Raw genomic sequence first — 27,164 nt, forward strand, 5'->3', positions numbered from 1 at the left:
ATTCCCAGAAGACCCAAATTAGCCATCTATCAGAAATTGTCTTCTACGTTGATCTTAACAGAAAAAGGTCAGTGGATGGCACTGCACATCCTACTTGTGCAAATAGCCCCCTTGCTTGTGCCGCCAATCCCACTGAACTCGGTGTGACTTAATAGAGCAGGATTTGTAGGAGGAAGCCAAGGAAGTCTGACCTCTGCCCCTTCCCGGGGCTATAGTCCTTTCATTCCTCACCAGGCCCCCAGTGTTTCTGCGATATGATCAAGCACTTCTTCATTCTGTCATGTATGTGTGCCTACATTCAAAATGTATTAATTTGCAAAGTCCTGGGGATACAAGGACAAGTGTATCACTGAAACTGAACTATTGCCTCCCCTGTGCCTTTGCTAGCATCCTCAAGTAATTTGGAATTTATTATTTAAGTTCTGGTGTCTTGAGCAGGAAGAGCATTACAGGTAAGGTTGTTCTGCCTGAGCAGTTTCCAGTAGCATCTCTGAGGTGCGTGGTGCTTGGTGTAGGAGAGAAAAGACGGCATTATCCCCGATGGCTCGCAAGCCAAAAACCGTTTGTCAGGAACGTTCGGAGGATAGCTCTACAACGTGACCATACCTTAGGCTGTCCCATCCCTTATGGGATGGTGTTATGGGAGTGTAGGACACGTAAACTCTGCTGAAGTTTGGCAGTGGCAGGAGGGATTACGAGTGGTGCGTCTGCTTGGGACTCTTGAGCATTGAGATGGCATGACCAAGTCTTGCAGACTTTCCCTTCAAGCATAGAAAAAGTCCCAGACGCATTGGCAGGATGTGCACAAGACCCGAGTCCTGGAGTTACGGGATGGTGTTATGGGAGTGTAGGACACGTAAACTCTGCTGAAGTTTGGCAGTGGCAGGAGGGATTACGAGTGGTGCGTCTGCTTGGGACTCTTGAGCATTGAGATGGCATGACCAAGTCTTGCAGACTTTCCCTTCAAGCATAGAAAAAGTCCCAGACGCATTGGCAGGATGTGCACAAGACCCGAGTCCTGGAAGCGGTGCAGAGGTCAGGAGAAAGCGAGGGACTCGGCTGACCAGGGAAATGACAAGCAACAGCAGGTACGCAGAGAGTTTCCTTGAAAATGCACAGACTTCTCTAAATAGGTAGCTTCAGACATTTGATTATGTCCGGTAATGTGTAGGGTTATTATTAGCCTCAAAGATGGTGGGGGGGAGGGGAAGCTTAATAGAGAGGGATGTGCAGGCCAGAGGGTTTCCAGCGAAAATAAAGGCATACGAGAGTGAACAAGCAATCTCAGTCAGAAGGCCTGAGCAGGGAACATGGAGCAAAGGGCAAGATACCAGCAGGGAGAGAGAGAGAAACTGGCGGGAGAAACAAACTTTAAGGAATGTACGTTTGCTATGGTGGTGCGAACACAAGCCAGTTACAGGGCACGTGGCTGCTGCGAGCAGATCCTCCTGGTCAGGAAAGAGGGACAGAGAAGGTACCATAAAGGTAGTTTGTGAGATGCCTGCTCATACAGGACCTGTGGGAGTTTTCTTGCCTGGGGAGGTGAATCCCGGGTGCTTCTCAGTACGTGGTGCTGCGGATCAATGAGAAGTTCACTTCACATCCACATCAGGTACCCTTAATTAAGAGGTTAGACACACAAAAACCAAATGTGTGAAAAGTTCTCCCTCTTCAGCCAGGCTTTTCAGCCAACTGCATCATCGTGTAGACTGGGTCCAAACAACGCCAAGAGTTTTGTTACATCAGGCAGCTGGTGCACCCTTGAGCTCTCCTGGCATTTGGCTCTCACTGATGTTTGGTAGCAGGGCTGTAGGCAGAGGCGTGGACCTGTAGGTTGGCAGTCTGCACAGTGAAGCTGAGGAGCATTTCTGGTAGAAAGGAAAGATAAGTGCTGCAGCTGCCTATCACGGCATCAGTCCAGCCCCTGTATCAATTTGGTTTTGACTGTGCTGCTTGTTATTTGTGTTCTAGATTATCACTAGCTCGACAGACTGTACAGATGCTGATACGTTGACAATCCTCTACTCACTGGGAGCTTTTTTGGGTATTTTGTGGGAGCATAATTTGAAATTTAGCATTTTAAGCCCCTTTTATCCAGTTCATGCGATGTCACTTTGCCAGATCCTTTAGAGTAAGACTGAAGAGCAGAAAGTGGAGCCAGCAGGACATTTTTTGCTGAATTCGGGCCTCCATCTGAAACGCCCATTCTCAAGGGTTAATGCAAATGTGCATATGTGCTGGAGTTCTAATGGGCATGTTTCCAGGTGTCAGAGAAACATGATCATACTGACTGGAAGCCTTGCCAGCTGAGTAAGGTAGGCAAAAATCCTCAAGATTAAGTTCAATGTTGCCTGACTCCCAGCTGGCTTCCCCCCCAAAAAAATAAAAACATTAAGCAGGTGTGTATGTCGTAGTGGGAAAGCACTCCAGAAAGGTTTGTGTATTAATTGAGTCAAAGTAAAGAGGTGCACATATAGGACAGAAGCAGTGAGCAGGCATCACCCATAAGAGCGTGACTCCTGTTTCCAGATGGATGTATTGAAAATGCAGGTTTACTGAGTTCCTGCACACCGGTGTGCTGTGGCGTTGAAGACCGTGTGGTGGATGTCACCTGCTCTTGTTAGCTTGTGTTCCTTGCAGCTCCGGCTGCTAGGATCCCTGCGGGAACGATCGTTCCCCTTCGTTGGCTGCTGTGCTGTTGTGCAGCAGGCTGCTGCTCGTGGCCTCGCGCAGCCCCGAACCTGCAGCGGCAAGAGCAGGGAGAGGCCGAGTTAAGATTAATCGGCCAGAGTCTGGGGTAGCGATGGCAAAGCACACGTCAGGTAGTGTTTACTTGTGGTAGCATAGTTCATGGTCTTCCAGTAGCAATGACTGTGAATAGCCTGAAAGCTATTGTATACTGTATAAATACTTGAGGGAAGAGTCTGTTGAAATACTGGCTAATAAATTCATAGTGAGATAACAAAAAATACGTTATCTTTCTGAAGGCACGTAAAATTGCATTCTTCATTCCCCTGTCAAAGCTGTTTCCACTTAGCGAGCATTTAATTGTTCAGACAGGACAGGAGCCTAAACCCAGTGCTCTTCGATCCCAGCTGAGTGCCCAAGCACCAGGCTAGGAGTTGGTCTCTCTCCATTGCTTGGTTAATATTTAAGTATTATTGCAAAACAGAGGAAGTTCAAATGGAGATAAGGTAGGAAAGGAGAAGAGATAGGAACTTGCCCCACGTACCCAAGAGTGTACTGCTGAGGGCACTCCTCTCAGCTGTGGAAGTGTAGATTTAACTCTCTGCTGAGCTTTGGGGAAGTCTCTCCTCTACAAGGTAGCATCCCCAACTGAGAGAGAGAGAGAGAGAGATAAAAGGAGGCACAGTCCCCCAAAGAAGGCCCCAAAGGCAGGCAGGGAGGGTTATGATCTGGCGGAGAAGCTGTGAGGATACCCCTTGCATCTGACGCTGTGTCAGATGGGGGTAACAGCAAGACTGAGTCTCGCTGGGATTTAGGCTCCCAGCAGCTCAGCAGCAGTGGGTTTTAGCAGGTGGTTTTGCATCTCATCTTTTGAAAGAGACTTAAACACCTGCATGTGCAAGCAGCTGTTTGGTGGTCTTGAGGATGTCGGAGCAGCCTAAATACTTGCTGAAAGTGGCATTTTAACACCTGAATTGTCCTGTAGTGTTTAGTCCTGAGTGCTGGCGGAATAAACCGCTTGCTGTAACCCATCCATTCGCTGCCTATCCCGTAGGCAGTGTCTGTTTGAACTGTTGCCAGACTGGATGGCCATGGTTTAGGTGTTGCAGAAACCCTTGGTTTAGGCACATGGTACCTAGCATCCTCACTGCTGATCTCGCTCTGTGCTGTTTCGCACCAGCATCTGTACTTTGTGGTTGCCACGTGATTTAATGATCTGATTTTGGAGTATCTCAGAGGAGGAAGAAGGCTGTTTGAAAGGCCTCTCGTCTCTCTGCCCAGAAGTGGATGCACAGATGTCTGTAATATCCATCTTCACCAGAATATCTTGTGTAAAATCCAGTGTCCCACAGAAAATTGCTCACTCAGGATGTGTGGGGCAAGCAATGCGCTGGTGGGAAAAAGTGAGAGAGACCTGAGATAGCAGCTATTCTGCAGCAAGGAACGTAGCCTGCCTTTTTTCTTCCTCTTGCAATGAGCTGGACCATGTTCTTGACATCCACCTACAGAACCTGTCATACTTCAGGAGACACTGAGACACGCAAGATTGGTGGCTGAGTGGGATCACAGCGGAAAAAAAAAAAGGAAAAAAGAAAGAAAAAGTGCTTATCACTGTCATCTCTACGTCAAGGATTGTGGTTCAGGACCAAGGGTACCAAGATTTCTTTGGAAATTTCGAGCTCCAGCAGCCGTAGAGGTACAGGAGGATCTTGGAAGATGAAGGTGGGGATTAAATTCTCTCATTCGAACCATGCAGAGCTGATTATGCCAGTCCTGTTTTACTAAGTAGTTTTGCTCTCACCTGGTGGCAAGAGATTTCGCTATTTGGGCTTTCCGTATTTGTGTGCTTTCCCTTCTCCAACTTTCCCATCAGCCGCTGCAGGTTTCTGGCAGGAGGGGTCGGGTCAGCCTTGCTGCCGTTCAGTGGGGCTGGGCTTCAGGGCCGGTGCCGCAGGCAGGGTGGACCTCCCTGCAGCAGGAGGTACCGGCTAGCTGTGCCACGGGCAGAGAGTGGGAGTCGCGCACAGACACCACATCCCAGAAGTCAAACTCTGAACCATTCTTCTGTTTCGATACTTAAAGGGTTGCTGCTGTGAATAGCAGGCAGCATGGTCCTGCCATGTGCTCGGTGGTCTCAACTTTAATAACATAAGTCAGTCAAGGGTATCTAATTAGGTGTCCATTCATGCAGCTGTAGCTGCGCAGTCCATTTGGCTTTCTAGTCAATGTGTGAAGCAGCATCATTAGCGTTTATTTGACAGCAAACTGTTCTGCCTTAGCTGGTACTGATGCCAGACTCTGGATTCATGGCTGTGTCCGACCTCACTTCTGTCAGCGAGGAAGACAGTATGAGCCTAGCAAACCGCTCACCTTGCCCAGACTTCCGTCCATACCAACAGCAATCTCTGAATGTCTTCTGTAAAGCCAGTGCTCAAACAATTTTAGTAATTCATGTAAAATCAGTACTTCATTCGACCGCAGAAGATCGGTGTGTGCCAGTCCTTGTGCGTGTCCTGTTACACGCCAAGAGAATTGCCCAAGTGTGTGATCATCAAATTTATCTTTCAGCTCTTCTCCCCCCTCCCAGAAAAAAAAAGTCACTTAGAACTTCTCTATCCCTTATTTGTCCAAACGAATTCATCTTTGTTAAAGCCACCACGGACTGCAGCTCCTACCCTCAGTCATCCACATCTAAAGCAGCATTTTGTAGTGAGAAGGCAGATGATGAATCAGGATACCAGTACTACCTGTACTATTAACGAGTCTGCTAACGCCCACTCTGTATTCTTTTTCAGAAACCCTTCCTGTACAAGACTACAATGTGGGAAAATCTAGAATGTCCCAGGATGGGGCAAAAAAGCTAAATAATTTACCATCTTTTCAGAATAAAATGGAAATGGAATAAAATAAAGTGGACCTGCCTCAGGTCATACGAAGCAGCTTGGATACAGAGTTTAAACTCGCAGAGAAAGAAGAAACTAACCATTTGCGGAAGAGGGTGGGGAGAAGGAACAGGGAGAAAAGGTCAGGTGAAGCAAGAGAGCAAAGATCAAAAGGATCTGCAGTGGCCTTTATATCCATGTGGGATTTAAAGCAAGGCAGAGCTGCAGGAGCAGGAGTTCTTTGGACTCCAGAGAAGACCTGTGAAGAGCCACCATTAGCTTATGCTCAGCATAAACTGTGTCTCCCACTACATTCCTGTTGGCACACACAGGACAAAGAATGGGAGTTCTGCAGATGCACCTATTCCTATAACCTGGAAATCAGTTTGTTTCACTTCTTATTTCTGTAAGCTGCCCTGGATATATTTTTTTTTTAAAGAAAAATATACATCTTTTATGTCTTGTGTTCAGATCCTATCACACGTAGCTTTAAGGAATCGTAATAGACCATTGGTGTTCCTTCATCTCTTGATGGAAATCCCACGTAAGGCGTATCTTAAAACATAAGTCGCGTACTGCCACCAAAGGAAGCGGCGTATAATAGCACCCCGTTTTGATGGTTCGTTCCGCTCGTTTCAAGCTTTATCATTACTACTTCCAAAAATCGTATGGAAAAGATATTTCTTGACTGAGACATGACAAAGAAATCTGTATCTCCAGGTGGAGGCAGCAGTAGCTTGCATTGCAGCTCTGTGTGCCATTGCCTGCCCTGCCCGGGTATGAGTTGCAAGACCTGTTTGCTCTGTGGACTCTTCCACAAACATCTCTGCTGCTTTAAAAAATAGTGTGTCAAATGCAACCAGCAAATACAGCAACCACTGCCGAGTGGACAGTCATCACATGTCATCAGGCATCTCTACCTTGCCTTAAAAGCCTCCTGGACGCACACTTCACCCCTGCTCTGCACCTATTAATTCCGTCACTGAAGCACCATCCCTCTGGGCTTGTGTCATCCGATTTGGCTTTATGACCGAGGGAAGCAGCAGATCTTCAGGCTCAGAGGGCCTGGAAAAGCCTCCCTTACCCTTGTCTCTCTGCTCTGAGAAGTCTGGAGTTCGGTGCGTCCTGGTGCGGGGATGATGCCTGGCCTACTTCCATATACGTGCTTCCAAAGTGTCTGTGACAGCCTCTGTGGGCTTGTATTGCCGAGGTGTTCTCCACCACTGTACCTGTGGGTACCGCTCGGCGGTGGCGGCGGGTGCTGGTGGTGGCTCTCGTGCATCTGAGGGAGCGCGGCCACTCGCCTCCGGCAATGATTCGCCATGCCAGTGTACGGCGGCTCTCCCATCGGCAGCAGGGCATGCCTCCGCCACGCCGGGCTCCTCGTGGCCTTTGGCACTGGCCCCGCTGAGCTCAGGGCTGGTTGCCCGGGGAGCGCGGTGCCAGACGTACGCAAGGGATCCTGAGTGAACCCTGCCTTTCCCCAAAATTTTGTGGTTACACGGCATAATCTAAACGCGCTTTCTTCTGGCGCATGAAATGGGTAGCGGTGGTGGAGAACATGCTGTTCCTATCACGTTTCAGAGGGAATTCCAGTAACCAGGCTCCATTTTATCTTCCCACCTGCAGTTCCAGGAAGGGTGGTGGGGAAAGTCCAGTTTCTTGAGGGCTACAGGGGGCCAGATTTAAAACACTGGCTTTAGGCACCTGGGTTGGATACTATCATGCCTAAAATGTAAACGCTGTACCCCAAAGACTGTGATCCTTGTTATGCAGCCTAGGCACCTGGTCTCCCTGTAGCACAGTTAGGCACTTCTGCAGGCTGAAGAGCTGTCCTGAGGTAGATGGTTGGAAATGTGGCTTCTGGGGATGCCTGAGCTGCTCCCACTGCTCTGGGGTGTAAGTGCCTGACATAGAGCCATATACTAGATGCCTCCACACATGCAAGATGTATAGCACTTCTCCCACGTTCCCAGGGGGAGATAGAAAGCTGTTCTGCACCTCCCACTGCTGCCTGCTTCCAGGAGTTGTGACAGAAACCATGAGATAGATCGCAAAAGAGCAGTGCAAATGAAACGCTTGCCTTGGATGGCGCTGGGCAGGGCAAAGCCGGGGAAGGACGGTGGGCACCGATGCGAGTGCTCTGTACGGCTCCTGGTGCTGCGTGGCCGTGTAGCTGCGGTCGTGGCCTTCATGCACGTGTAAGCCTACGTGCTGTTTTAATTAATTTCTTTCATACAGGCGGTGGCTGTTCGGAAAGGCTTCCAACCATGTCTAAAAGGGTACAGCAGGGAGCCAAGAAACCTGTTTATAAAAAAAAAAAAATAGCCCCGAGTCAGGATGGCTGGCACCTGTGCCTCCACGGGGCTTGGGCACCAGGCTGGCTTGGCTCCCTCTGATCCCTCTGCATCCTTCTCCCCTGACCAGCATCGCCGTGAGGTGAGGGGAGAAAGCGCAGGGGAAGCAGCTGTGCTGCAGCTGCCCGAGGGGCTGCTGTAACCTCCGCAGTCCTGCTCGTCCGGCTGCAGCTCTACTGCATGCTGGTCGGTCTGGGATGGAGCAGCTGCCTGTCAGGGAGCACTGTGTCATTAGGAGCCTAAACGGTGAAAACGGCTGCGTTATTTAAGAGGGCTTGCAGGGCCTGTGATGTAGCTGCATCTCAGTTTACGTGGTCCATCCTCATCCTCCTTGGCCTTTTGGATGCCATCAGTCACTCCCTCCAGCCCCCTTTCTCCTCCCTACAGTTCTGCAGTAGGTTGTCCTCCTGGCATCTGGGCTGTTCGTTTGAGCCTTTTGTCACTGCTGTTGTGTCTGGGGGGGACTCCAAGGCACACTTTCTCATAAATTACTCCTTTTTTTTGCAATCTGTAAATGTAAAGCGAGCTCGCCTGTTGTGCCAAACTTCACAGTACCAAGAAATACTGGCGTTCTTGAGTTTCTTTCCAACTCTTCCAAGTTGGAAAACTCCTGGGGTAGTTTTTATATTTCATGGTTGACTATAAATAGCTGTCACATAGCTGTCATTTATATTCCCTTCAGGAGGCTCTTAAGAAAGGGAATTAAGGCATCAAACTGCAGCGGTGCATGATGTCTGTGACTGAAACCTTTCATGTGGACTTAAATGCCTTTGGTTTCTGTCTGTGCCACGGACTAGGGTCAGCCTTGCCGGTCAGGCGGCTTTGGGTCTGTGCCTGTAGGCAAAGCCTGTGCAGCCTGCAGGGGTGAACTGCAGGGATGTGGGGTGCCAGAACGGGGTGTGCTGTTCAATCCTTACACCCTTGTTTTTGAAAGCAAAGGTGTGGTGTGGTTCAGGTTGAGGTGTTTGGTTCTTCACCGTTGTAGCAAACATTTATACCGACAGAGCTGTGAATAATGAAGTAGTTTTCCTGTCCTCAAACCAGCTGTGTAAGAGACTGAGGGGAGACCTTTGCTCTCTGGAGCAGCTTAGATTTCTGGGGGAAGGGAGGAGAGGGGCGCACGGGACTTCTCTCTGCAGCCGCAGCGGTTTTGCTCTATGTGTTTGCAGCCCTGAGGCTGCACCGCTCTCCCCGATCCCTCCCTCCCCAGGCTGGAATGACTTGTCCTAGGTGAAGGATTTGTTGTGGTTTCTTCTCTAACGGTTACAAATGATTTTATTCAGCAGAGTGGAAGTGTCAGAGGAATAATACTGGCGCTCCTTCCCCAAACCGCTCTAGTGAGCCCGACATGAATAATGTACAGGCACAGGCAGAGCTCATCTGTTGTTTTGACAGTCTTTGGGGTCATGTAAGGTTCTGCACTGGAGTGCGAGTTTCATGCGGTTGGAGGGGTTTTTGGCTTCTGCTGGAGGTGAGACTGAAACCCGATGAAGCGAGTCATCAACAACTCCGCAGACTCTGGCACCACGGCAGTAAACAAAAGCAGCTTTTTCCCCTCAGCAGCGTGTTCCCCGGCTCCTCGGCGAAGCTGGTACGTGCCGGCCTGCATTACCCCCGCTCCCTTAAATCTCTTGTCATCCTTTCCTCCCCGCAGGCGAGCGACCATTCCCCTGCACATGGCCCGACTGCCTTAAAAAGTTCTCCCGCTCCGACGAGCTCACCCGGCACTACCGAACCCACACCGGCGAGAAACAGTTTCGGTGCCCCCTCTGCGAGAAGCGATTCATGCGGAGTGACCACCTGACAAAGCATGCCCGCCGCCACACCGAGTTTCACCCCAGCATGATCAAGCGATCCAAAAAGTCCGGCTCCGGCAGCTCCTTGTGAAGGCAGGGCTGGCCCGGGGAGAGGAGCCAGGCGGGAGGCGAGCCGCAGCAAGGATGCAGGCAGCGGCACCGGAGCATAAGCATCCGCAGTGGTGCTGGTTGCCCTCGCCGTCCGAAAGCACTTGTAGCCAACGTTCAAAAAAAAAAAAAAAGTACTCCATGCCCCTCTGCCCATCTCCTCCTCCCCACCCTGCGCTGGGAACGGTGGTCTGGAGCAAATGGGCTGCAGGGGTGAGAGGAGGGAGGGGATGACCAGCAGAGGAGGCGACCGCCTCCTCTAATGTAAAGCATTGATGCTGGTGTACATACGTCTGACTGGATGGTCCGGCCTGTGCCACCACAGTAGCGTGACCCCGAGGTCTTTGTGATTGCTGTGTCATGAACATGTTTTGTTGAACAGTGTAATGCTGCTTGTATTTAGAGTTTGTCGAGTAAAACCACTTTCCGAGTCACATAACTCTCAGATAAAAACTCCATAGCACATTGTAGAAGTGGGTTTACTTCTGTCTTGGAACGATCCTGCATTTAAAGAGACTGTTAAGAGAAACATTACATATGTTACTAATAGCGTCTGATTGATATACTGAGATAAGGTGAATTTATACTCAAGAAGGCCCATTAGAGTAAATGGGTCTTTTTAATTTTTCTTTGTATTAACTATACTTTCGAATATAAGCTGCACTTTTCCAGTAAAAACCTGTATAATTCAAGCAGATACTTAAAGCAAAAAAAACCCCACAACAGCTCGTCTGGCCATATGTGTATTTAGCTCTGTTACTCACTTACCTGGAAAAATACAAGTCAGCCTAGATAATGTGGCAGGGGCGTGGAAGCAGAAGCATACGTCTCTCAATTGATCCTATACTTTTAATTTGTCAATAAATACAGTACTGTACTATAGAAATGCCACTAACAGTGCTTTATTCTGCTGTGTTTTGTTTGAATGGATGCATAACAGCAGCTGCCATCTTTATAAACTGCTGCTTTTTTAAAGGGTTTTTCTCTTCCTACACTTGCCTTAAAGATTTATTCTCTTCATACCCTGGAGTCCTGTGGGGGTTGTGTGTGCTTATGGAGAGAGTGGACCTTTCCTTAAGAGCACTCTGCTGATGGAAACAGCTGAAATTTTTGTAAGGAGCACTTCAGAAGGGCTCCTGTATCTCTTGATCGCTGTTTCAGTAGACTATGGGGGAAAACCGTGAGCTAATTGGAAATACAGCACGGAAGGTGTGTCGTAATATTCCTTATGACATAAGCTTCTCTTGGTACTTTGCGTTGTACCCGTGTCATGCATGGCACGTCAAACACTGATAAAGGCAATATTACTTTTATTTTAAAGGTATTTTTTGCTCTTTAAGAGGAGCAAAAAGATCATTGAAGGAAAACTAAGTTGTGGTCATTAGCTGAGGTTTTTTGTTTTTTTTTTTTAAAATGTTAAGAGCATGAACTGTAAGAGGCTATCGATGATTTTTTTTTTTTCCCCCTCCCCAGCTGCATAAAGGGGGGAGAATTCTGTTTACATGTCATTTTTTCCAGAAACATTCTTCTCCTCTTTGGTTTTTACCCCTTCCTCCAGAAGAGGAAGGGGAGGTGCAGCCCTACTATAGAGACTTAGGGCCAAATTCATCTCGTGAGTAATCACACTGAAACCCGAAGTGTTTCCACTGCAGATGAATTTAGGTCATCTTGTAAAATTCTGTACATAAAAAATCTCGTTAGTACACCTGCAATTACAGTATCTTATTGTTTTACCTGATAAAAAGCTTGCTTCCTAGAAATGAATATTAAAAAAATGAACTCAGAGAGTAGAGTGTTTTCTTCTACAGTTGTATAAGGCTTTCAGCATTAGAAATCAGTTTGCATATAGTGTTTTTACCTGTGTAGTTCATGATAAATTCTGTCTATGTGAAGAGAACTGCTTTTAAGGCATTGGGGATATTGAGCAGTCTGTGGAATAAAAAGGGATGTGTTTTCTTCAGTGAAGACATCAGGAAACCAAGCACACTTTCTACCTCCGTTTCAGCTCTTTGAAACATTTATTTTAGAAACCAAACTTTAATTTCTGGTGTCCAAATTGAGTCATAGGGACATACATTCTTCCTAATAAAAATAGGTAGCCTCGGTATTTCTATTGATCTAGAAATACAGAAAGTGTTCTGCTTACCAGTACTGTTAATGCTGCCGTGTTGAGCGGGGTCAGGGCCGCGTGTAGCCTGGTGAGATTCAAAGGCGCATGCACATTCATCTTCATTCTTCTCTGTGAAGGTCATGCAAAATTTCGAGTCGTCCTGCAGTCTGGATTGTTGCAGTTTTGTAGGGCAAATGCAGCACTTGGAAAATGAAGGCCTGATCCTGTGAAATACAAGACACCCTCACATCCTATCAACCACAATGGGAAGCCACAGCTGATAAGCAGCTCCTAAATCAGTACCTAGATGTTTTGGTCACTTAGCTACCGGGATTAACCGATACATGGAAGCAAAATGGCCAGATTTATGGTTTCCACCTTGCGTATTTGGGGTAGAACGCACATTTAAAGAAACGTCGTCGTTCCTGCAAAGTCTGAAAGAATCAACAGACGGGGGGTACATTGGTCCATGGGACAGTGGGACGTACAGGCGCGTGTTGTCATTGCGTGTGACAAGATCCTGTTTCTGAAAAAAACCTTCCTAAACGGTAACCCACTTGCTGTAATGTATGCTGTATTTCAGCATTGGACAGACGGGATTAATGCAATTCATTAACCACTAACAGAGTACATTGGGAATAATCAGATTTTGTTTTATTGTTTTGTTCATTTGGGGTTTTTTTGGTTTTTCTTTTAGTAAAGGCAAATGATGGCTCTAATACATAAACTGCAGGTTAGTTCTTTGCATCTTGAAGTTAAGTTTTGAAGAGTGTTGCAAGTGTTGGAAAAGAAAAGGAAAATCAGGTTCTCTAATACCGTATGTACTTGTACTATTTTGGAAATACTTAATAGTGCTGAAGTTAAGGACAGCTCCTCTCCTTGGTTAAGAAAGCCCATTACCATAGAGAAGTCATGGCTTTAAAGGTATAGCTATACAACATACTTCTTTTTTTGAGCAGTTTTTCATGACCTGTATTACAGATCTGTTTTCAGTTTGCAGATGGACTTAGCCCAGGATACACCAGACTGGACACATACTTCAAAATGCTGTTTTACAGACTAGTGATCTGTAACACTGTAAAATACCAACTTCCAACAGTTTAATCAGTTTTATTTTTGTACAGTATTCGTATCCTTTATAAGTTATTTTGCTGTCCTGTTTTGTAAATCACATGAAATTGTAAAAAAAAGAAAAGGAAAAAAAAAAAGGCATAGATGTTTTTGTACATATGTGTATATATATTGTCCAAATAAAGAAAAAAGGAATTAAAAAAAACCACGTTGTTTTGAATGATTGGAGTCAAGCAGTTGTCATGTAAACCAGTCTGAATGATTATGAAAAAAATAGCACTGCACATGATGAAATCCGTGAGTTGAGTGGTGTATGACCCCGCTTCAAAGCTCTTGGTGTTGCTAGTCATTATTTAGCGTGTTTCTCTACTTTTCCCAGGTGTTTCAGTATTCCTTCTGCCGCTACTGCAGGGAGACAGAGACGCAACTTGCAGTGGGGGAAAAGTGTCCCCTCACCAGCAGGCTCCAGCTCCCGGGAAGTGTCCCTCCCATCGGTCAGTGGCTTCCGAGCTGCGACTGGTGCTCTCCCTCGCACCGTGCAGCTGCTCCACGAGCTAATGATGCTGCAGCCCGCGCAGCCACACTGCTGCCTTGAGATTTCCATGGGGTTGCTGGTGTAAGGAGAAAAAACCCATCCGCTCAGCTTCTGAAGGAGGGAAAGGCAAAAAGCTCACTGACATTTACGGTCACTGACATTACGGTTGCTAAAAGCAACTATTTACACGAACTAACTTAGCCTGGTACATGGGAACAGTGCTAGGGTGTGACTGCAAGATGAGACCGTGGGCCCAAGGGAACATGTAACCCTCCAGCAATGCAGGCAGGGACGGCGGGGTGGAAGCGTGCCATCTGCGAAAACTTGTCAGCAACCTCCAGATTTGACTTGATGCTGAGTTGGCGTTTTCTGTCCTCGGGTTGGATGGCCAAAGGACAGATACAACAAACTCAGCATAGGGTTTTCTTTTTTTAGTTTGTCATTGTTTTTAGGAATAAGGGACACAGGGCTGTGGCATTGCCCCCATTCCCCTGCAATCCCATCATAAAGGACCTTCCATAAATTTATCATTCTTCACCTTAAACCCTTTAATATTTGTCTTTAGTGCTCTAATTGGAACAGCTACCAAAATATTCCTAGTGTAGAGAAGACCTTAGCCTTAGGAGGATGTTTCCAGCCATTGAGATCTAATACACTCTCCAGAATAGTGTTGCCAGGAGTGATGTAAATTTTGGCAGGAATAGGTATGACATGCAAAGACTGGGTGCACCCCAGTGGATGCTGGCAGACTTCAACAGTGACACGGGAAGGTGTGACCCTGAACATAGACCAACTGATTCAGAGAGCACAATTTCTACAATTTTCATTTCACCTCTCTGCCAAGGATAGAGGGAAGTGTGCCATAAAATGCCATAAAAGTCCAGTTAAATGCCTACAGGGTGACCCGCCTGCTAGAATGACCAGAATGACTTTCACCTCCATGGAGGAGGAGTCTAAAACAATGTTGTTCGGCACTGACTCTTTCAGGGCTAAGGAGTCAGTGAGGTTTTCTGCATCAGAGCACCATAACAACTGCTACTTTCTCAACGGCTTTTGCTTTGGAAACAAAAATCTCTTCCAGGTTGAGCTCCTCCCACCTCCCAGCCACATCTGACAAATTACAGCAACAATAACTTAATGCAAAGTCACAGTTGTCAGACCAATGTACTTACCCAAGTCCTCTTTAAGGTATTGCCTTAAAGCAGCGGAAGCTTCCCCAATGGCAAGAATTTTGCAGCTATCGTGCTTTCAGTGCCATGCTCTCCTCAGCTGAGAAACTCCCTGCACCCTAAAATACCTCCTCAAACACTTCCACAGGTATTATGGAAATCTTTCCATTTCAAAAAGGGAAGGTCTTGACTGGCATCAGTTCTAATCCTTAATAGACAGTTGTTTCTGTATTATTACACACTGTATTTTTCCAGTTCATGTATCTGTATGTGGAGCTCACGTATGTCTTTCGGGGTGAGAGAGAGCAGAGTCCCTGTTGCTTTCCGCTTGTATTTTTGAAGTTGCTACAACTGTTACTGTTTTTTACTGGCTTGTGGCCCCCAATTAACAACTGATAAACATCCTATTGCTTTTCATATCAAAAGCCATCAGTCTCTGTTGTGGTATTGTCTGTTGCCTCTTAGGCCATTTAATGCTGATCAAAGCAACATCTGGATGTCTGCACAGCTGAACACAAGGTACAGAGGAAATGGAGCGTGTAAACCACAGGGCTAGGAGTAGATAAGGACAGCTTACCATCCCAAGATCCAAGAAAGCCCTATGGGAACTCAGAATGCACGGAGAAAGAAACCAAAGAGCACAGACAATATCAGAGCCCTCCTGACATTGCGCTAAAATGGTGCACAGAAAAGTCTCAGGCTTTCCAAATGGCCATTTCTTCCTCTTCTGGCTCAGAAAGGCCAGAAAGACAGCAGCAGAAGTTTCAGGAGATGCAGGTGCAAGCTCCCTGGAGAGACCACATATAGTGGTTTGGGCTCTTCTGCTGTTAACCGCTTGAATAGTGTTTCCAGGCAGAAAAGACTTTTGTGAGCCTATGAAAAGCTGTGTGTAACTGCTCTGACAAAAAACACAAGGTCAGGGAAAACCACAATTGTGTTATTAGTCTATGCAATGCTGGTGGTAAATCACTGCCTGTTTTTTACTGGATTACAGAAAGACAATCCAGGCCTTTCCTAGAAGCCAAGCTACATCCAGCTCTTATGTCCAATGAACCATTTTTCTCAGGGATATCATTTTTTAACTGAAACACTTCAAGGGGGACAGCCTTACTGTAAACTCCTTCAAACGGAAATAAAGGAGATTCTCCCAATATAACTTACTCCAATAATTTTTTATGAGTATACTGATTTCTGACATACTGGTGCTTGAGGAACTGCATACAAACTGGAGGCTGTACAACTTTAATTACACTGGCATCAAACCAGTACATTTTATACAGCAAAGTGTATTTTAAATACTACGGGAAGTTCTGACCAAAAAAATCCTTCATGAACAGCACAATAGGGCTCAGAGGCAGACACAAAGTGGATCCAGATTCCTCAGCCACTGGGGCCCATAGAAAACTGTAACATCAGTGGCTTTTCACCCAAACGGATCTTCAAGCATCATTGCAGCAGCACAGAGTGGGGCTGATGCTGGTAGTGGTGTCTGAGAGCAAGTCCCTTTGTACTCCTTGTGCTGATCATCTGCTTTGGATTTACTCTGTGTTTGTAATTCTTCAGGAAAACCAACAAAAACAAACAAACAAATACCCCAACAAAAAAACCCCAACGAACCAACAACCAACCAAATAAACCTTTGTTGTCCAGGAGGAAGCTGTTACATGACCCTTTACATGAGGTAAACCAGTGTTAGTGGATTGCAGTCAAGATCAAGCAGCATAATGTTCACAGTCTACAGCTTTGGTTACAAACTGGGGAAGGGGGAATCAGAGACTTTTCCCCTTTGAATTACATGATCCCGATTACCTTAAAGAACGCATTCACTTTGAGCCATCCATGTTGCATGTTACCTGTGCCATCTTCTGCTCTCTGTTCTTTTCCTAGGTTCCTGGTATGTTCTGCCACCATCTTCTCTGTTATCATCCGTTCCCTACTTCTTGCTTCTAGCAAAACCAGCTTTGTCCGCTACTGTGCATGGTTCCTTATACCCAACAAAGTGAATTTTGTCATTCCTTTCCAGCTTGCTTGCCATGTTCTCATCTCCATGCTTTCCAAAGAGGTTGTTGGTCTGCGAGCAGATGCCTTGCATCCCCTGCATACAAAACACTGCCTTTCGTCCAGGCTGTCCTAATATGCAAAGGACAGCTGGATCAATGAGCCTCGTAGGAGAAGCGTGGCTCTTGGCAAGCCTCGTCTGTGAGTGCAAGAGCAAAAAAAAAAACAAACCAGAAAAAAATGCTTCCGTTACAAAAAGTTCTAGGAAAATTTGTTTTGGACATTGTGTTTCAGTGAGTCAGAACTGAAGAGAGTAATTCTGGCTCAGAGTTATTTACAGTGAAGCTAGAGTGCCAAGGTTCCCCCCGCTTTCCGTGATGCAGCTCTCCTGCCAGAGACCTCCCATCAGATATTGTGCCGATCAAATCAGAAGAAACTACAGTGCACCTTTCAAGAAGCAGACCAAATAAAGACAGGAGAGAGGACAGGGAAATGATGCATGCAACATCAAAACAACTTCCATAAATTACAATACATTTTGATGTAGAGTTACTAGGTATTGCTGAGCCAATACAACCCTTCACCTCAGTGCGCTCCTTTCCCAGCACAGGTGGTGTTGAAGGTTGTGGGGTGCAGGGACAAGAGAAGGAATTATGCACCGCGTGGGACCACCTCTTGGCCAAGCCCCGGGGACAGTCACAGGATCCCTGCTGAGCTTAGCAAACACTGAGCATCTTGAATTACAGATCTCCCTGTCACGTTTCTTTCCCTCCCCCAGGTAAACCCCACTATCCAAGCCTAAGCATGGACAGCACAGACAGTGTCAGACAACACATTATGCAAGTGTTTGTTAAATAGAATGACAAATTTCACATCTTATGTCTCTGTTTGCTCTAACACTTTGCTTTCAAGAAGATACTATGGAATGGCATGGGAATTGGGCAAGGAAGGTGAAAATTAAGGCCTATTAGTAAGACATGTTCGGAAAATTAAGAGGCCTGGTAAAGGAACAAGCAGGTAACTGCAGGCTCATGGAAGAAACCCAAGTCAGTTTTCACAATCCATAGGAAGCAGCGTTTGAAGATGGTCCAGAAACTTCTAGAAAGGAAGCATCAGCCAGAGAGCTTAGTAACAAAAGAGGGGCATCTTGGCATGAACCATACACAAGAGCGTCCAGCAGTGTTAACTCTTAAGTAAAATTTGCTATCAGGCCTGGAGCAGGTGCCTATCGTGGCCTCTAAAGAGCACCTACCATACATCTTGGTAAGCGTCCTGCAGCCCAGCCCAGCTCTGTGTATCTCGTCATCTCTAACTCTAAAGCCTGGAGAATAGATGGTCCCAGTCAGCAACAGCCTTAAAAAACCTCATGTTAAAACCATCGTAGTCATGCAAGGGTCCCTCCTCATTCTAGTGTGCTGCTTCATCCGACTAAGCAATCTCTTCTAGTTAACAATAACGTATATGCACAAGTGCCATTTACAGTCATAAAACATAGTAAAAGGTGAGTTATAAGTGCTTTTCAGTATTTGGTTTCTCAAGATCTTTTTATTTCTCACAGTAAGCCACAATTTCCATGCTCTTCTCTCTCTTTGTCTCAATACATGAGCAGACACAGATGTTTGTCAGAACATGCAGATGGTGGTGGAAGAGGATCTTTGCCATAGTCTTCAGCTGGTCTAAACAACAGGGAAAAGTACCTATTTTTGGAAAAAGCTCAATTTATACTTCAGCTGTCAGGACTATTTGAGGTCTTTGCACTGCTACATTTTTGAGAGGTCCTGTCTAGTCAGAGATTCTACAGGTATATTTAACCTAAACTCATGCCCCCCTCCTCACAGTTACACTGAAATTAATTCCATGGGTTTTCATAGCCAGAGTCCCTGAGGAGCTGAATAGCAGCAGCAAAGCATGAGGAACAGCAAGAAAGCTGGCAGCACGGAAGGGCCCTACACACAGGTAAGGAATGGCTAAGCAACACTGCAGCTACACTAAACGACTCATTGTGGATTTTCATGGTTGAATACACTGTTCAAAAGACTTCCTTTTAAGCCAGAAGGTCTCTGTATGTGGATGGGATGCACCTGTCAGGAGACTTAGGTTACTAACAGGAACACGTGTATGGGAGGCACTCAGTCATGTTGTACAGCCCATTTGCAAATAGCAATGGCTGCTATTACATACAAAGTTGGTTTTACAATTCTTTTTTAAAGGCTTTAGCTAGCAGAGCTGCTGGATATTGAAGCTCTATTGGTCAGCAACACAACAGTGGTACGGTTTTGCAGCTCATTACACTGTCTGGGCTAAGTTAATACGAATGGCAGTATCATACCAAGATTGTAGCCAGATACATCGAAATCAGGACCTCTGGTCAATAGCTGACAGACCTCCAAGGAAAAAGCAAACACCCACAAGCCCGTCATCCTCCTCGCTTGCGCAGCACGGCAGGCAGGTATCCAGAAGATGTAGGTTTTGAGACAGGATCTGAAGTGCCATCCTCTTGAAATAAGTCAGACTTACATTTCATACCTCAGCCTGAAACACGAGAAAGGAACTGAACTCCAGGAAGAAATCCCACAAAATTCTAAGATGACAGCATGAAGAATAGATAGTCAGTGCCGTCTAGCCACAGAAGAATTGAATCCTAACACATGTCCATATAAGTAGTTTCACTTATTTACACTGAAAACAAATTGCACTTTTCATATAGTGATCCTCAGAAACTAAACAGAATGTATGTTTTTCCATTCAATTAGGAAAAAAAAAAAACAAACTTAGAAGTTCAGGGTTACAAGAAGCCAAGTATTTTGAAGATCAAAGAACACATTTAAAACCCAGATCTTGCAATAGAGTGGACAGATAGGCCTGTAGCCTCAGTTAAGTCGAGGATACGCTGCTGGCCCACTCAATCCCTGGACTACAGCCCGAGTTTCCACACTCTTTTAGTTCTTCTGTCAAATATTTGTGTATGGACACTAATCCTCATGGAACTTACTCCAGGAACTCATTTCACAGTCAGACAGAGCTCCATTGATCAACAGTGGCCTGCAATATAAGAATATGTAGTTCTCTATTCCCTTAAAGGCTTGTCTATTCAAAACAAGAATTACAGTACTTAACTTTTAATACCCGAAACCTTTCAGATCCTAGCTTGTATTTTGCAGTGGGTTGTTTTAGTTCTAACATTCTGATGTTAGAAATTCTAAAAGCCTGACATATCAATTCCATTGGCAAAGTTCATTGAAGGATGCTGGTAAGAAAAACTCCCATTCAAAATCAAGCGGACACCAAATTTTTTATAAAATTCTGTTGAAGGCTACTCCCTCCGTGGAAACAAGGATACTGCATATTTTCAGATGGTGTCCTGGGACTCAACCATTTTTACGTACATTTTACATACCAATCATAGTTTCCATTTCTTTACAAATCATACTCTTCACAATTCAGTATTAAGTTGGTTGTTTGTTTTGCTGTGGGGTTTTTTGGGGGTTTTTTGTTTTTTTTTTTTAGTTAACTAAATAACTAGGACTTTATTTTAGGTATTTAGCATTCTGTTGATAACATCAACTTTCAAATGCTTAACAGTTATGGCCAAAACCCCACTAATGAATTTCATGGCTATCTTTTGAAAAGCCATTGCGTATACAATCACTCCAATGCAGCTGAAGCCTTATAAAAAGCCTCCTGGTTTTAACTTACATGTGAAATCAGCAGGACTATTTTCTTCATCTATCACCAAAAACTTCAGGAATACAAAATGGAACATTAGCTCAAAAATAATAACTAACAATAATAAAGTATATTACTCTAACAATAGTATATTCTTTATATTAAGTTCAGGTATATTTTCACAAAACAAAAACCAATGCACTGCTACTTACAAGCCATTCTCTTCCTACACATCATCATTTTCATTCATTCAAAAATTTTCCATTTCAATAGGAAAAGTTTGGAGAACATCTTTAACTGCGTTAGTGGAACACTATTTACCAAAAGCAAATCCCAGTTTTTGGAAAAAAACAAAACAAAACCAAACCAAAAACCAGACATAGAATTAGTCCAGCATAACCTAGAAAAATTAACTGTATTTCTGTATAATGATGCTACATTACTGATAAAATTGCAAAATAAAAGGAACCTCCTTTTTATTTAAAACTACTATTGAGAAAAAGTAGGTTCTTTGGAAAAGAGGCCACTATGAAAGATTTGAAAAAACATCATGCACTTCAAATCTGTTACACTTTTACACAAGTTTTAAGCATCAAAGTTCTTAATCATCTGTTCTTTGCAGGTTCTCATCTTTCACAATTTCTGAAGTCTTGAAAGCAGATGTTCCAAAAAGTTCTACAAAAACTTTTTTTTTTAATATATCTATATATCTATATCTATTTCTATATCACTGTTCATCCATTCTTCCAAGTCGCCGCCGCCGCCTACAGAAAGCCTTTAAGTTCCATTTGTTTGCTTCCAACATAAAAGGTCCATTGTAGACGAACAACACCGTCATCTTGTCATTGTAAGTGAGATTCTGCAGGAGCTGGTGAAAAATACAAAAAACAAAGTCAAAATAGCTAAACGAGATGTTCCCCATTATCTAAAAAAGGTGAAGGAGGTCTAATGTAAAGCCTTAGATCTCAAAAGGGCAATATAGTAGGATTATAGTCTTTCTGACAGATGATGTATATTTGTTCCTAGAAACCCCCCAAAGAGACTCCACTCATTCTTCAGACAATTTCCATGCTTCACTATTCTTGCTACAAGAAAATCTTCATATCTAATCTGTACCTTCTTGCTGCAAATGAGGTCATTACTTTTTTGCCATATCCACGATGGGGGGAGAATATTGGCTGTTTTCACCTTTTTGCCAGGGCAGGGCAGAAGGTAGAGTTACTTGGGCACAATTATTATGTTGCTCTTCAGCCTCATGCTCCTCTGAGCTAAGCAACTTCCATTAGGGGAAACTCTCTTATTTGTCCAAGTAGGAGAGAGCACAGAAAAGCAGATCCAGTAAGGAAAGAAATCGCAAGAAGACAAAAGGGGATAGATAACACACACAACAAGAAGGAATTAATGTGGACAGGAAACGACCAAACTGTGTGGAGGTAAGCATACTGGAAGATCAGAAGAAACAACAAGCATCACCTTCCTCCTACTTTCAGTCAGGTAAATGCTGCAGGTGGCTTTTCTCAGGTTCTTCACTGCTATTTACAGAAAAGAATAGCACATACCAAACAGATTTTCTGAAATACAGTGAAGTATGGGATGCAGGAGAATGGATATCTTAATAAAAATCATACAGCCCGTTACTGAATGCTTGCCTACTTGGCGTGCAAGTAACCTTTACTGGTTCAATCTGTCTTGAATCAAGTTGAACGTAACATTAGCCTCTGTTAAAGGTGCAGGTGAACAGCCACCCTACTTACTAGTCCTTTCAAGATACAGTATCACATCACTGCATCACCTACTAAGTCAATTATCTTTTTTTTTTTTTCATTTTAACAGAAGAGCACAATTAAGCACTGGTCATTCTTGACTGAAAAATCCTCTTCAGATCGTTCTCCATGGAGCATAGTACTGACCCTTTCTGAGCTTGTAAGTTTCAGATTATTACTTGAATAGTTTTCCTCCAGGGACTCCTCTAGTTCTTCCAATGTCAGCAGCACCTGCCTGTTCCAATAGCATTATCTGACTTGTTTGGAAGTTGGTCTCTGCTACAATCCTAATTCTGTGTGAGCTAGCGGCATTACATTTGACAGCCTTGTTACATGGTATCCCTATCCACTGATAACTTGTGATACTTTCACAAAGGCTACAATTCCAGAATGTGCTTATGATGAGATTAGCCTTGGTATCAGTTGTCTTAAATCCTGCCAGGACTGTCCTTAAAACAGACAAATTCTCTCACAGTTACCCTTTAACATTAAGTTCTTAGATAAAACAGAGATAAGTTATACAGTGTTTTTGTGTACTCAACTCAACTCTCCTACACATTAAACTTTCAATTTCATTTTCCGCCACACACCTTTGGTGTAATAAAGAAGTACTGAGATGTGCTTTCCTTACAAGCAGTTTTCACAACCATTTCAAAAACTCTTCTCTCATTCATTGGATCCATTCCCTAAAAGAAAAAAAAAAAAAGTCTGTTCTCTCCACTATGTCATAAGCATCTGTATAGTAAGAGGTTACATAGTGCACTATTGATCCTCACCTGATTTATTTCATCTACAACCCTGAAAGGACATCTGTTGAGTTCCTGTAGAGCCATCAGGTACAACATAGTGGAAACACTTTTCTCACCTCCACTCTGATGATATGGAGTCAATTCATGAAGTTCAGTGCTACTGTGGAATTTGACTCTAATGCGAATCCCATACTTGTCGTACTCCTCCTATAAAAGCCAGTTCCTGTTAAGTTCAGTTCCTCTGTACTACAGTTTATTTGATAATGACAGGCAAATTAAAGGAAATTTGTGTCAAATGTTCTACAGGGGTCTACAAACTACTCAGGTTCAACTTAATATCAATATATTAATTCTGTTTCATATATTTTTCTTAACTCTGATCTATTGTTGTTACATAAAGAATTTTCAATACTACTCCCTCCCCGTGACAATGATTTGTAAATTTCTGAATCCCTGGTAAGAAAGACTTTATACATTTTAAGAATATCGACAAGAAAAAAAATTCTTGGCTAGAAAAAGGAGAAAGCAATGCCCCTATAAATTCCATTCAACAGAAAAAACGCATTAGGGTACATGACGCTATCAATTTGAACAGTGCGGTGAAGGCGGGGGGGGGAGATATGTAGGTTAAGATCCCATCTGAACCTCTTCAAGTGCAAGAAGTCTAGCTAAATCCTCCACTTTTCCTCCACTAGCAGATTGAGATACAAAGCCCCTACAAAATCGACGATGACGGCAACTTCCCTTTCATACTCAGTCAGGAAAACCACACACAAGGATTCTGCCCCTGGCCTTTTCTTTAACAGAAAACTGACACTTGTCAGCACTCTGAGTCAATGATGCATGGGTGTGGGGATAACAGATGTGGTTCAAAAGAAGGCCCATGCAAGAAAATACACTCAAGATTTGAGGGAAAAAAGAAATCTTTGGAGAACTTGCTAATATTTCTGAAGTTCAGGTAAGCTCAGTGCAGGAATGGGAATGCAATCTCCAGTGCAGAAAGCCCATACTGATTGCTTACCATTTGGTGCATGTAAGACACAATCTTTATATGCACCTATCAAGTTAATGAGAGCTACCGGGAAGATTCAAAAGTTTCAGGAATATGAGTTCCAAGAGTCTATCCATATTCACTGTGGAAGCGTATATCCTGCACTTGCAGGTCATCGACTCATGTTTTTCTGATAACACAATTGTAACGCTTAGGGTAGAAGAAAGGAGTGGAATTGATTCATGATGGTTACTCACAGAAGACTTCTAGATTTAGAAAGGACAGTCGTGGCAAAGAGACAATGAGGAGCCCATCTCATAGAAGCTGGCACATGCCAGTTTAGTTCAGATTGCCACATACCAGAGTCATCAAAAGGCATATGAACCTGGGCGACCTAACAGAGCAGAGTCCGATTGTAGGGCTGGCTTTTATGAAGTACAACAAGGTCTAAAAGCTACCATGAAGTAAATACGCCATACCATCTTAAAGTCTTAAAACTGCCTTAAGGAACTTCAAGTCTGTAGGAACAATTTTCAGTTTCTTTGCTACCTTCAGGTCTATGCTTTGTGATGAGTAATGTACATACCAGATAGCCTCTAACACTGGAGAGGATCTATCAAATCCTTTCAGATCAGCTAATCTGCTAAATCAGAAGAACAAGCCATCTTTTGGTGTTCTTGGTGTTTTACTACACCTGCAGGCAGACAAATATCCTCAGGACTGGAAAGAGTAAGGTCTTATACTGGTATTTACTTTCATGTACTACAAACCTCTGGTGCTTCTGGTGTACCAGTATTATAGAAACATGGAACTGTGAATTCTTGAGGCTGAGGCAAATGCATATCCACTTTAGGAGAGAATGAAGGTGACCTGACGTAGTTATAAATTCATGTTTGCTAAGTGCCAACTTCTTCCAATTTTGAAGACAGGTCACCTTTCTCACCCTCCATGTTTTCCCTGTTGGCAACGGGTTGGCACTTCCAAAGACAAACTGAAGACCTGCCTTGAGGAGGAGTGCTATATGACCATGACAGACACTCTGGAATAAAGCAATGCTTAAAGCAACTAAAACTATTTGCAAGCTGATTTTGGTTACCATTTCATTCTCCACCACTATGGAAGAAATTTCTGCTTTGGCTTTTAATGCAGCTTATCAGAAGAATAATTAGCTTCTTGGATTTGCAGATTGTAGTTTGATAGCCATGCCCGATAATCAGGAGCCTAAGAAGGAAAATCACGGGGCATGCTTTCATTTGTTTTGAAAGTTGCTGCACTGACCTTTCTGGAGGTGGTATTTTGCTGAAGGGAGCTAATAAGACATTCTCCTAATCAGTGAAGGTAACAGCACCATAACTTAGATGAACTTTCTCCATTTTAGTAGGATTTGGTACTTGATTGTCAGGATCAATCTCAACAGCCCCCCACAGTCTGGCTTGCTTATGACCAGGAACACTTAGCATAGTGGAGTGAAAAAATCCTTAAGTTTTTTTCTTTTTTAAGGAAAAATTCTTTCTTTTTCTTTTAAGAAAGAATCCTTAAGTTCATAATTTAGTTCCTGTTTCTTCTCTAACAGATACTTGCAGAGCTTTTGCTATTTTGTTTGGAAAGGGATGGGGCTATGGGACATCAAGAACACAACAACTTCATGTAGGAGAAAAAAAAAATGCAGGACCTAAGGCCCCTACTATTGTGGAGTCTGTGCATTACATATGAGAGTCTTAAAATCATCATTACAGAGATCAGTTTAAAACAAAATACCCAACTCCTCTTCAGCCCACTGCACTGAATACTTCTCCCCAAGGTACGATTGATGCTTTAAACTCTTCATCAGAGGTAAACCCTGCCTATAAATGTTACTGAAGGTGTAACAGGCTGGGCCAAATGATTGCTACTTCCAAAACAGAAAAAATGCCAGCAGACTTGAGTAAAAACTACATGTAGAACCAAATCAATACAACACTTAATAACAGTAGATTTAGCCACTAAATGATAATAGAATAACACAAGTTAGCTAAAAATGTAAAATTAAATCATTAACTTGATAAATCTGAGTTACAGATAAGGAAAATACAATGCTTCTAACCGAGCCCTGTAAGTTGCAAGAAGCTTCCAAAAGTCAGTGAGTTGTAGTCCTATGCATCTGGACAAAAACTCATTTTCCTTTAATCAGACTGGTAAGTCAGTTCTAGCACAAAAAAAGTGTGTTTATCACTAAAAGTCCGTTGTTTTTTTTTTTTTTTAAAAGAACATCTTTCCTACAATTCAAATGACAACTTGTTATTTTTTCTCTAGCAATACGCAAGCAAAAGATGATGCATGAAAATATGAATGTTATTCTTCCATATAAAAAAAAAGTCATACCTCATTTTCCACATGAAGATCAACTTCACCAACACACTGCATAGAACTAAAGAAGTTACTAAACTTCTCATTAATTTGCTCAATCAGCTTTTTCAAGGGGTTTAGCCACCTTTCTTTGACCTAGAAGTAGACATATCCATGTAAAACCATTTTTAATAACTGAATTTTCCTTTAGAGATAGCATTTAAATTAAAAAATATTGTAATTACATAAGCTAACGTCTCAGTTTACACAAGACAACTTAGAATGTTACCCTTCATTTCTGTACATACATTCTATTCTAATAAAGACATACTGATACAGAAGTGATAATTTCAGCTATTACCTGTGAAATGTTTTGCTTATAGTTATCCAATTCAGTCTTCTTTTCCTCTAGATATTCTGTCAACTGCTCTATTTCTTGTGTCTGCTTATTGTATTCTTCAACAACCTGCCAGAATGAAAAAAACAAGCAGTCAACAAAATGTTTGCCAATTCTAACCTTGACTGTAAAAATATCACACTGCACTGATTCTGTTCAAACATGATTATATAGATTATTGCACTGCACACTGAACAAGATAAATTTCTAGCTTTAAAGCAAAGAAACTGTAAAGCATTGCTTATTTCAGATTACTGCAACTTTTTTTTTTTTTTTTTTTTTTTAAAAAAGGCATAGAACACACTGTTCTTTTGGAAGAATCTACTTAAAATTCTAATAGATGCAGATTCTGGCATTTACAGCACATTGTTCCTGCTGTCTAGCTTATTATACCAAGAGATCTAGCACAGAGTGGGAAGCAAGTACAATACGGGTGGAGGGGGAGGAAGGGAGGGCAGAGCAAAAGCACTGAACATACCGAAGCATTCAGGCCCATGAAACAGGAGGCCCTGGTTTTCTCTTCATTCAGAAAAGCATCAATTTCCTCCAACGTGGTCGG

General features: G+C 43.7%; 1 protein-coding gene across 1 annotated transcript in view; it reads right to left on the minus strand.

Annotated features, from left to right (window-relative positions):
• Positions 1-20,999: 20,999 nt before the first annotated feature.
• The window catches only part of SMC5 (structural maintenance of chromosomes 5), a gene marked incomplete at its 5' end in the record, with an annotated part of 43,323 nt that continues 37,158 nt past the window's right edge, over positions 21,000-27,164 (minus strand). Inside the window, 6 exon segments of the mRNA XM_009584403.1 lie at positions 21,000-21,248; positions 22,734-22,829; positions 22,920-23,099; positions 26,245-26,364; positions 26,570-26,674; positions 27,084-27,164. The exon segment at positions 27,084-27,164 is cut by the window's right edge and continues 60 nt beyond it. Coding sequence (XP_009582698.1) covers positions 21,108-21,248; positions 22,734-22,829; positions 22,920-23,099; positions 26,245-26,364; positions 26,570-26,674; positions 27,084-27,164 — 723 coding nt within the window.

Source organism: Fulmarus glacialis, unplaced genomic scaffold (assembly GCF_000690835.1).
Source record: "Fulmarus glacialis isolate BGI_N327 unplaced genomic scaffold, ASM69083v1 scaffold43158, whole genome shotgun sequence".
NCBI classification, from domain to species: Eukaryota; Metazoa; Chordata; class Aves; order Procellariiformes; family Procellariidae; genus Fulmarus; species Fulmarus glacialis.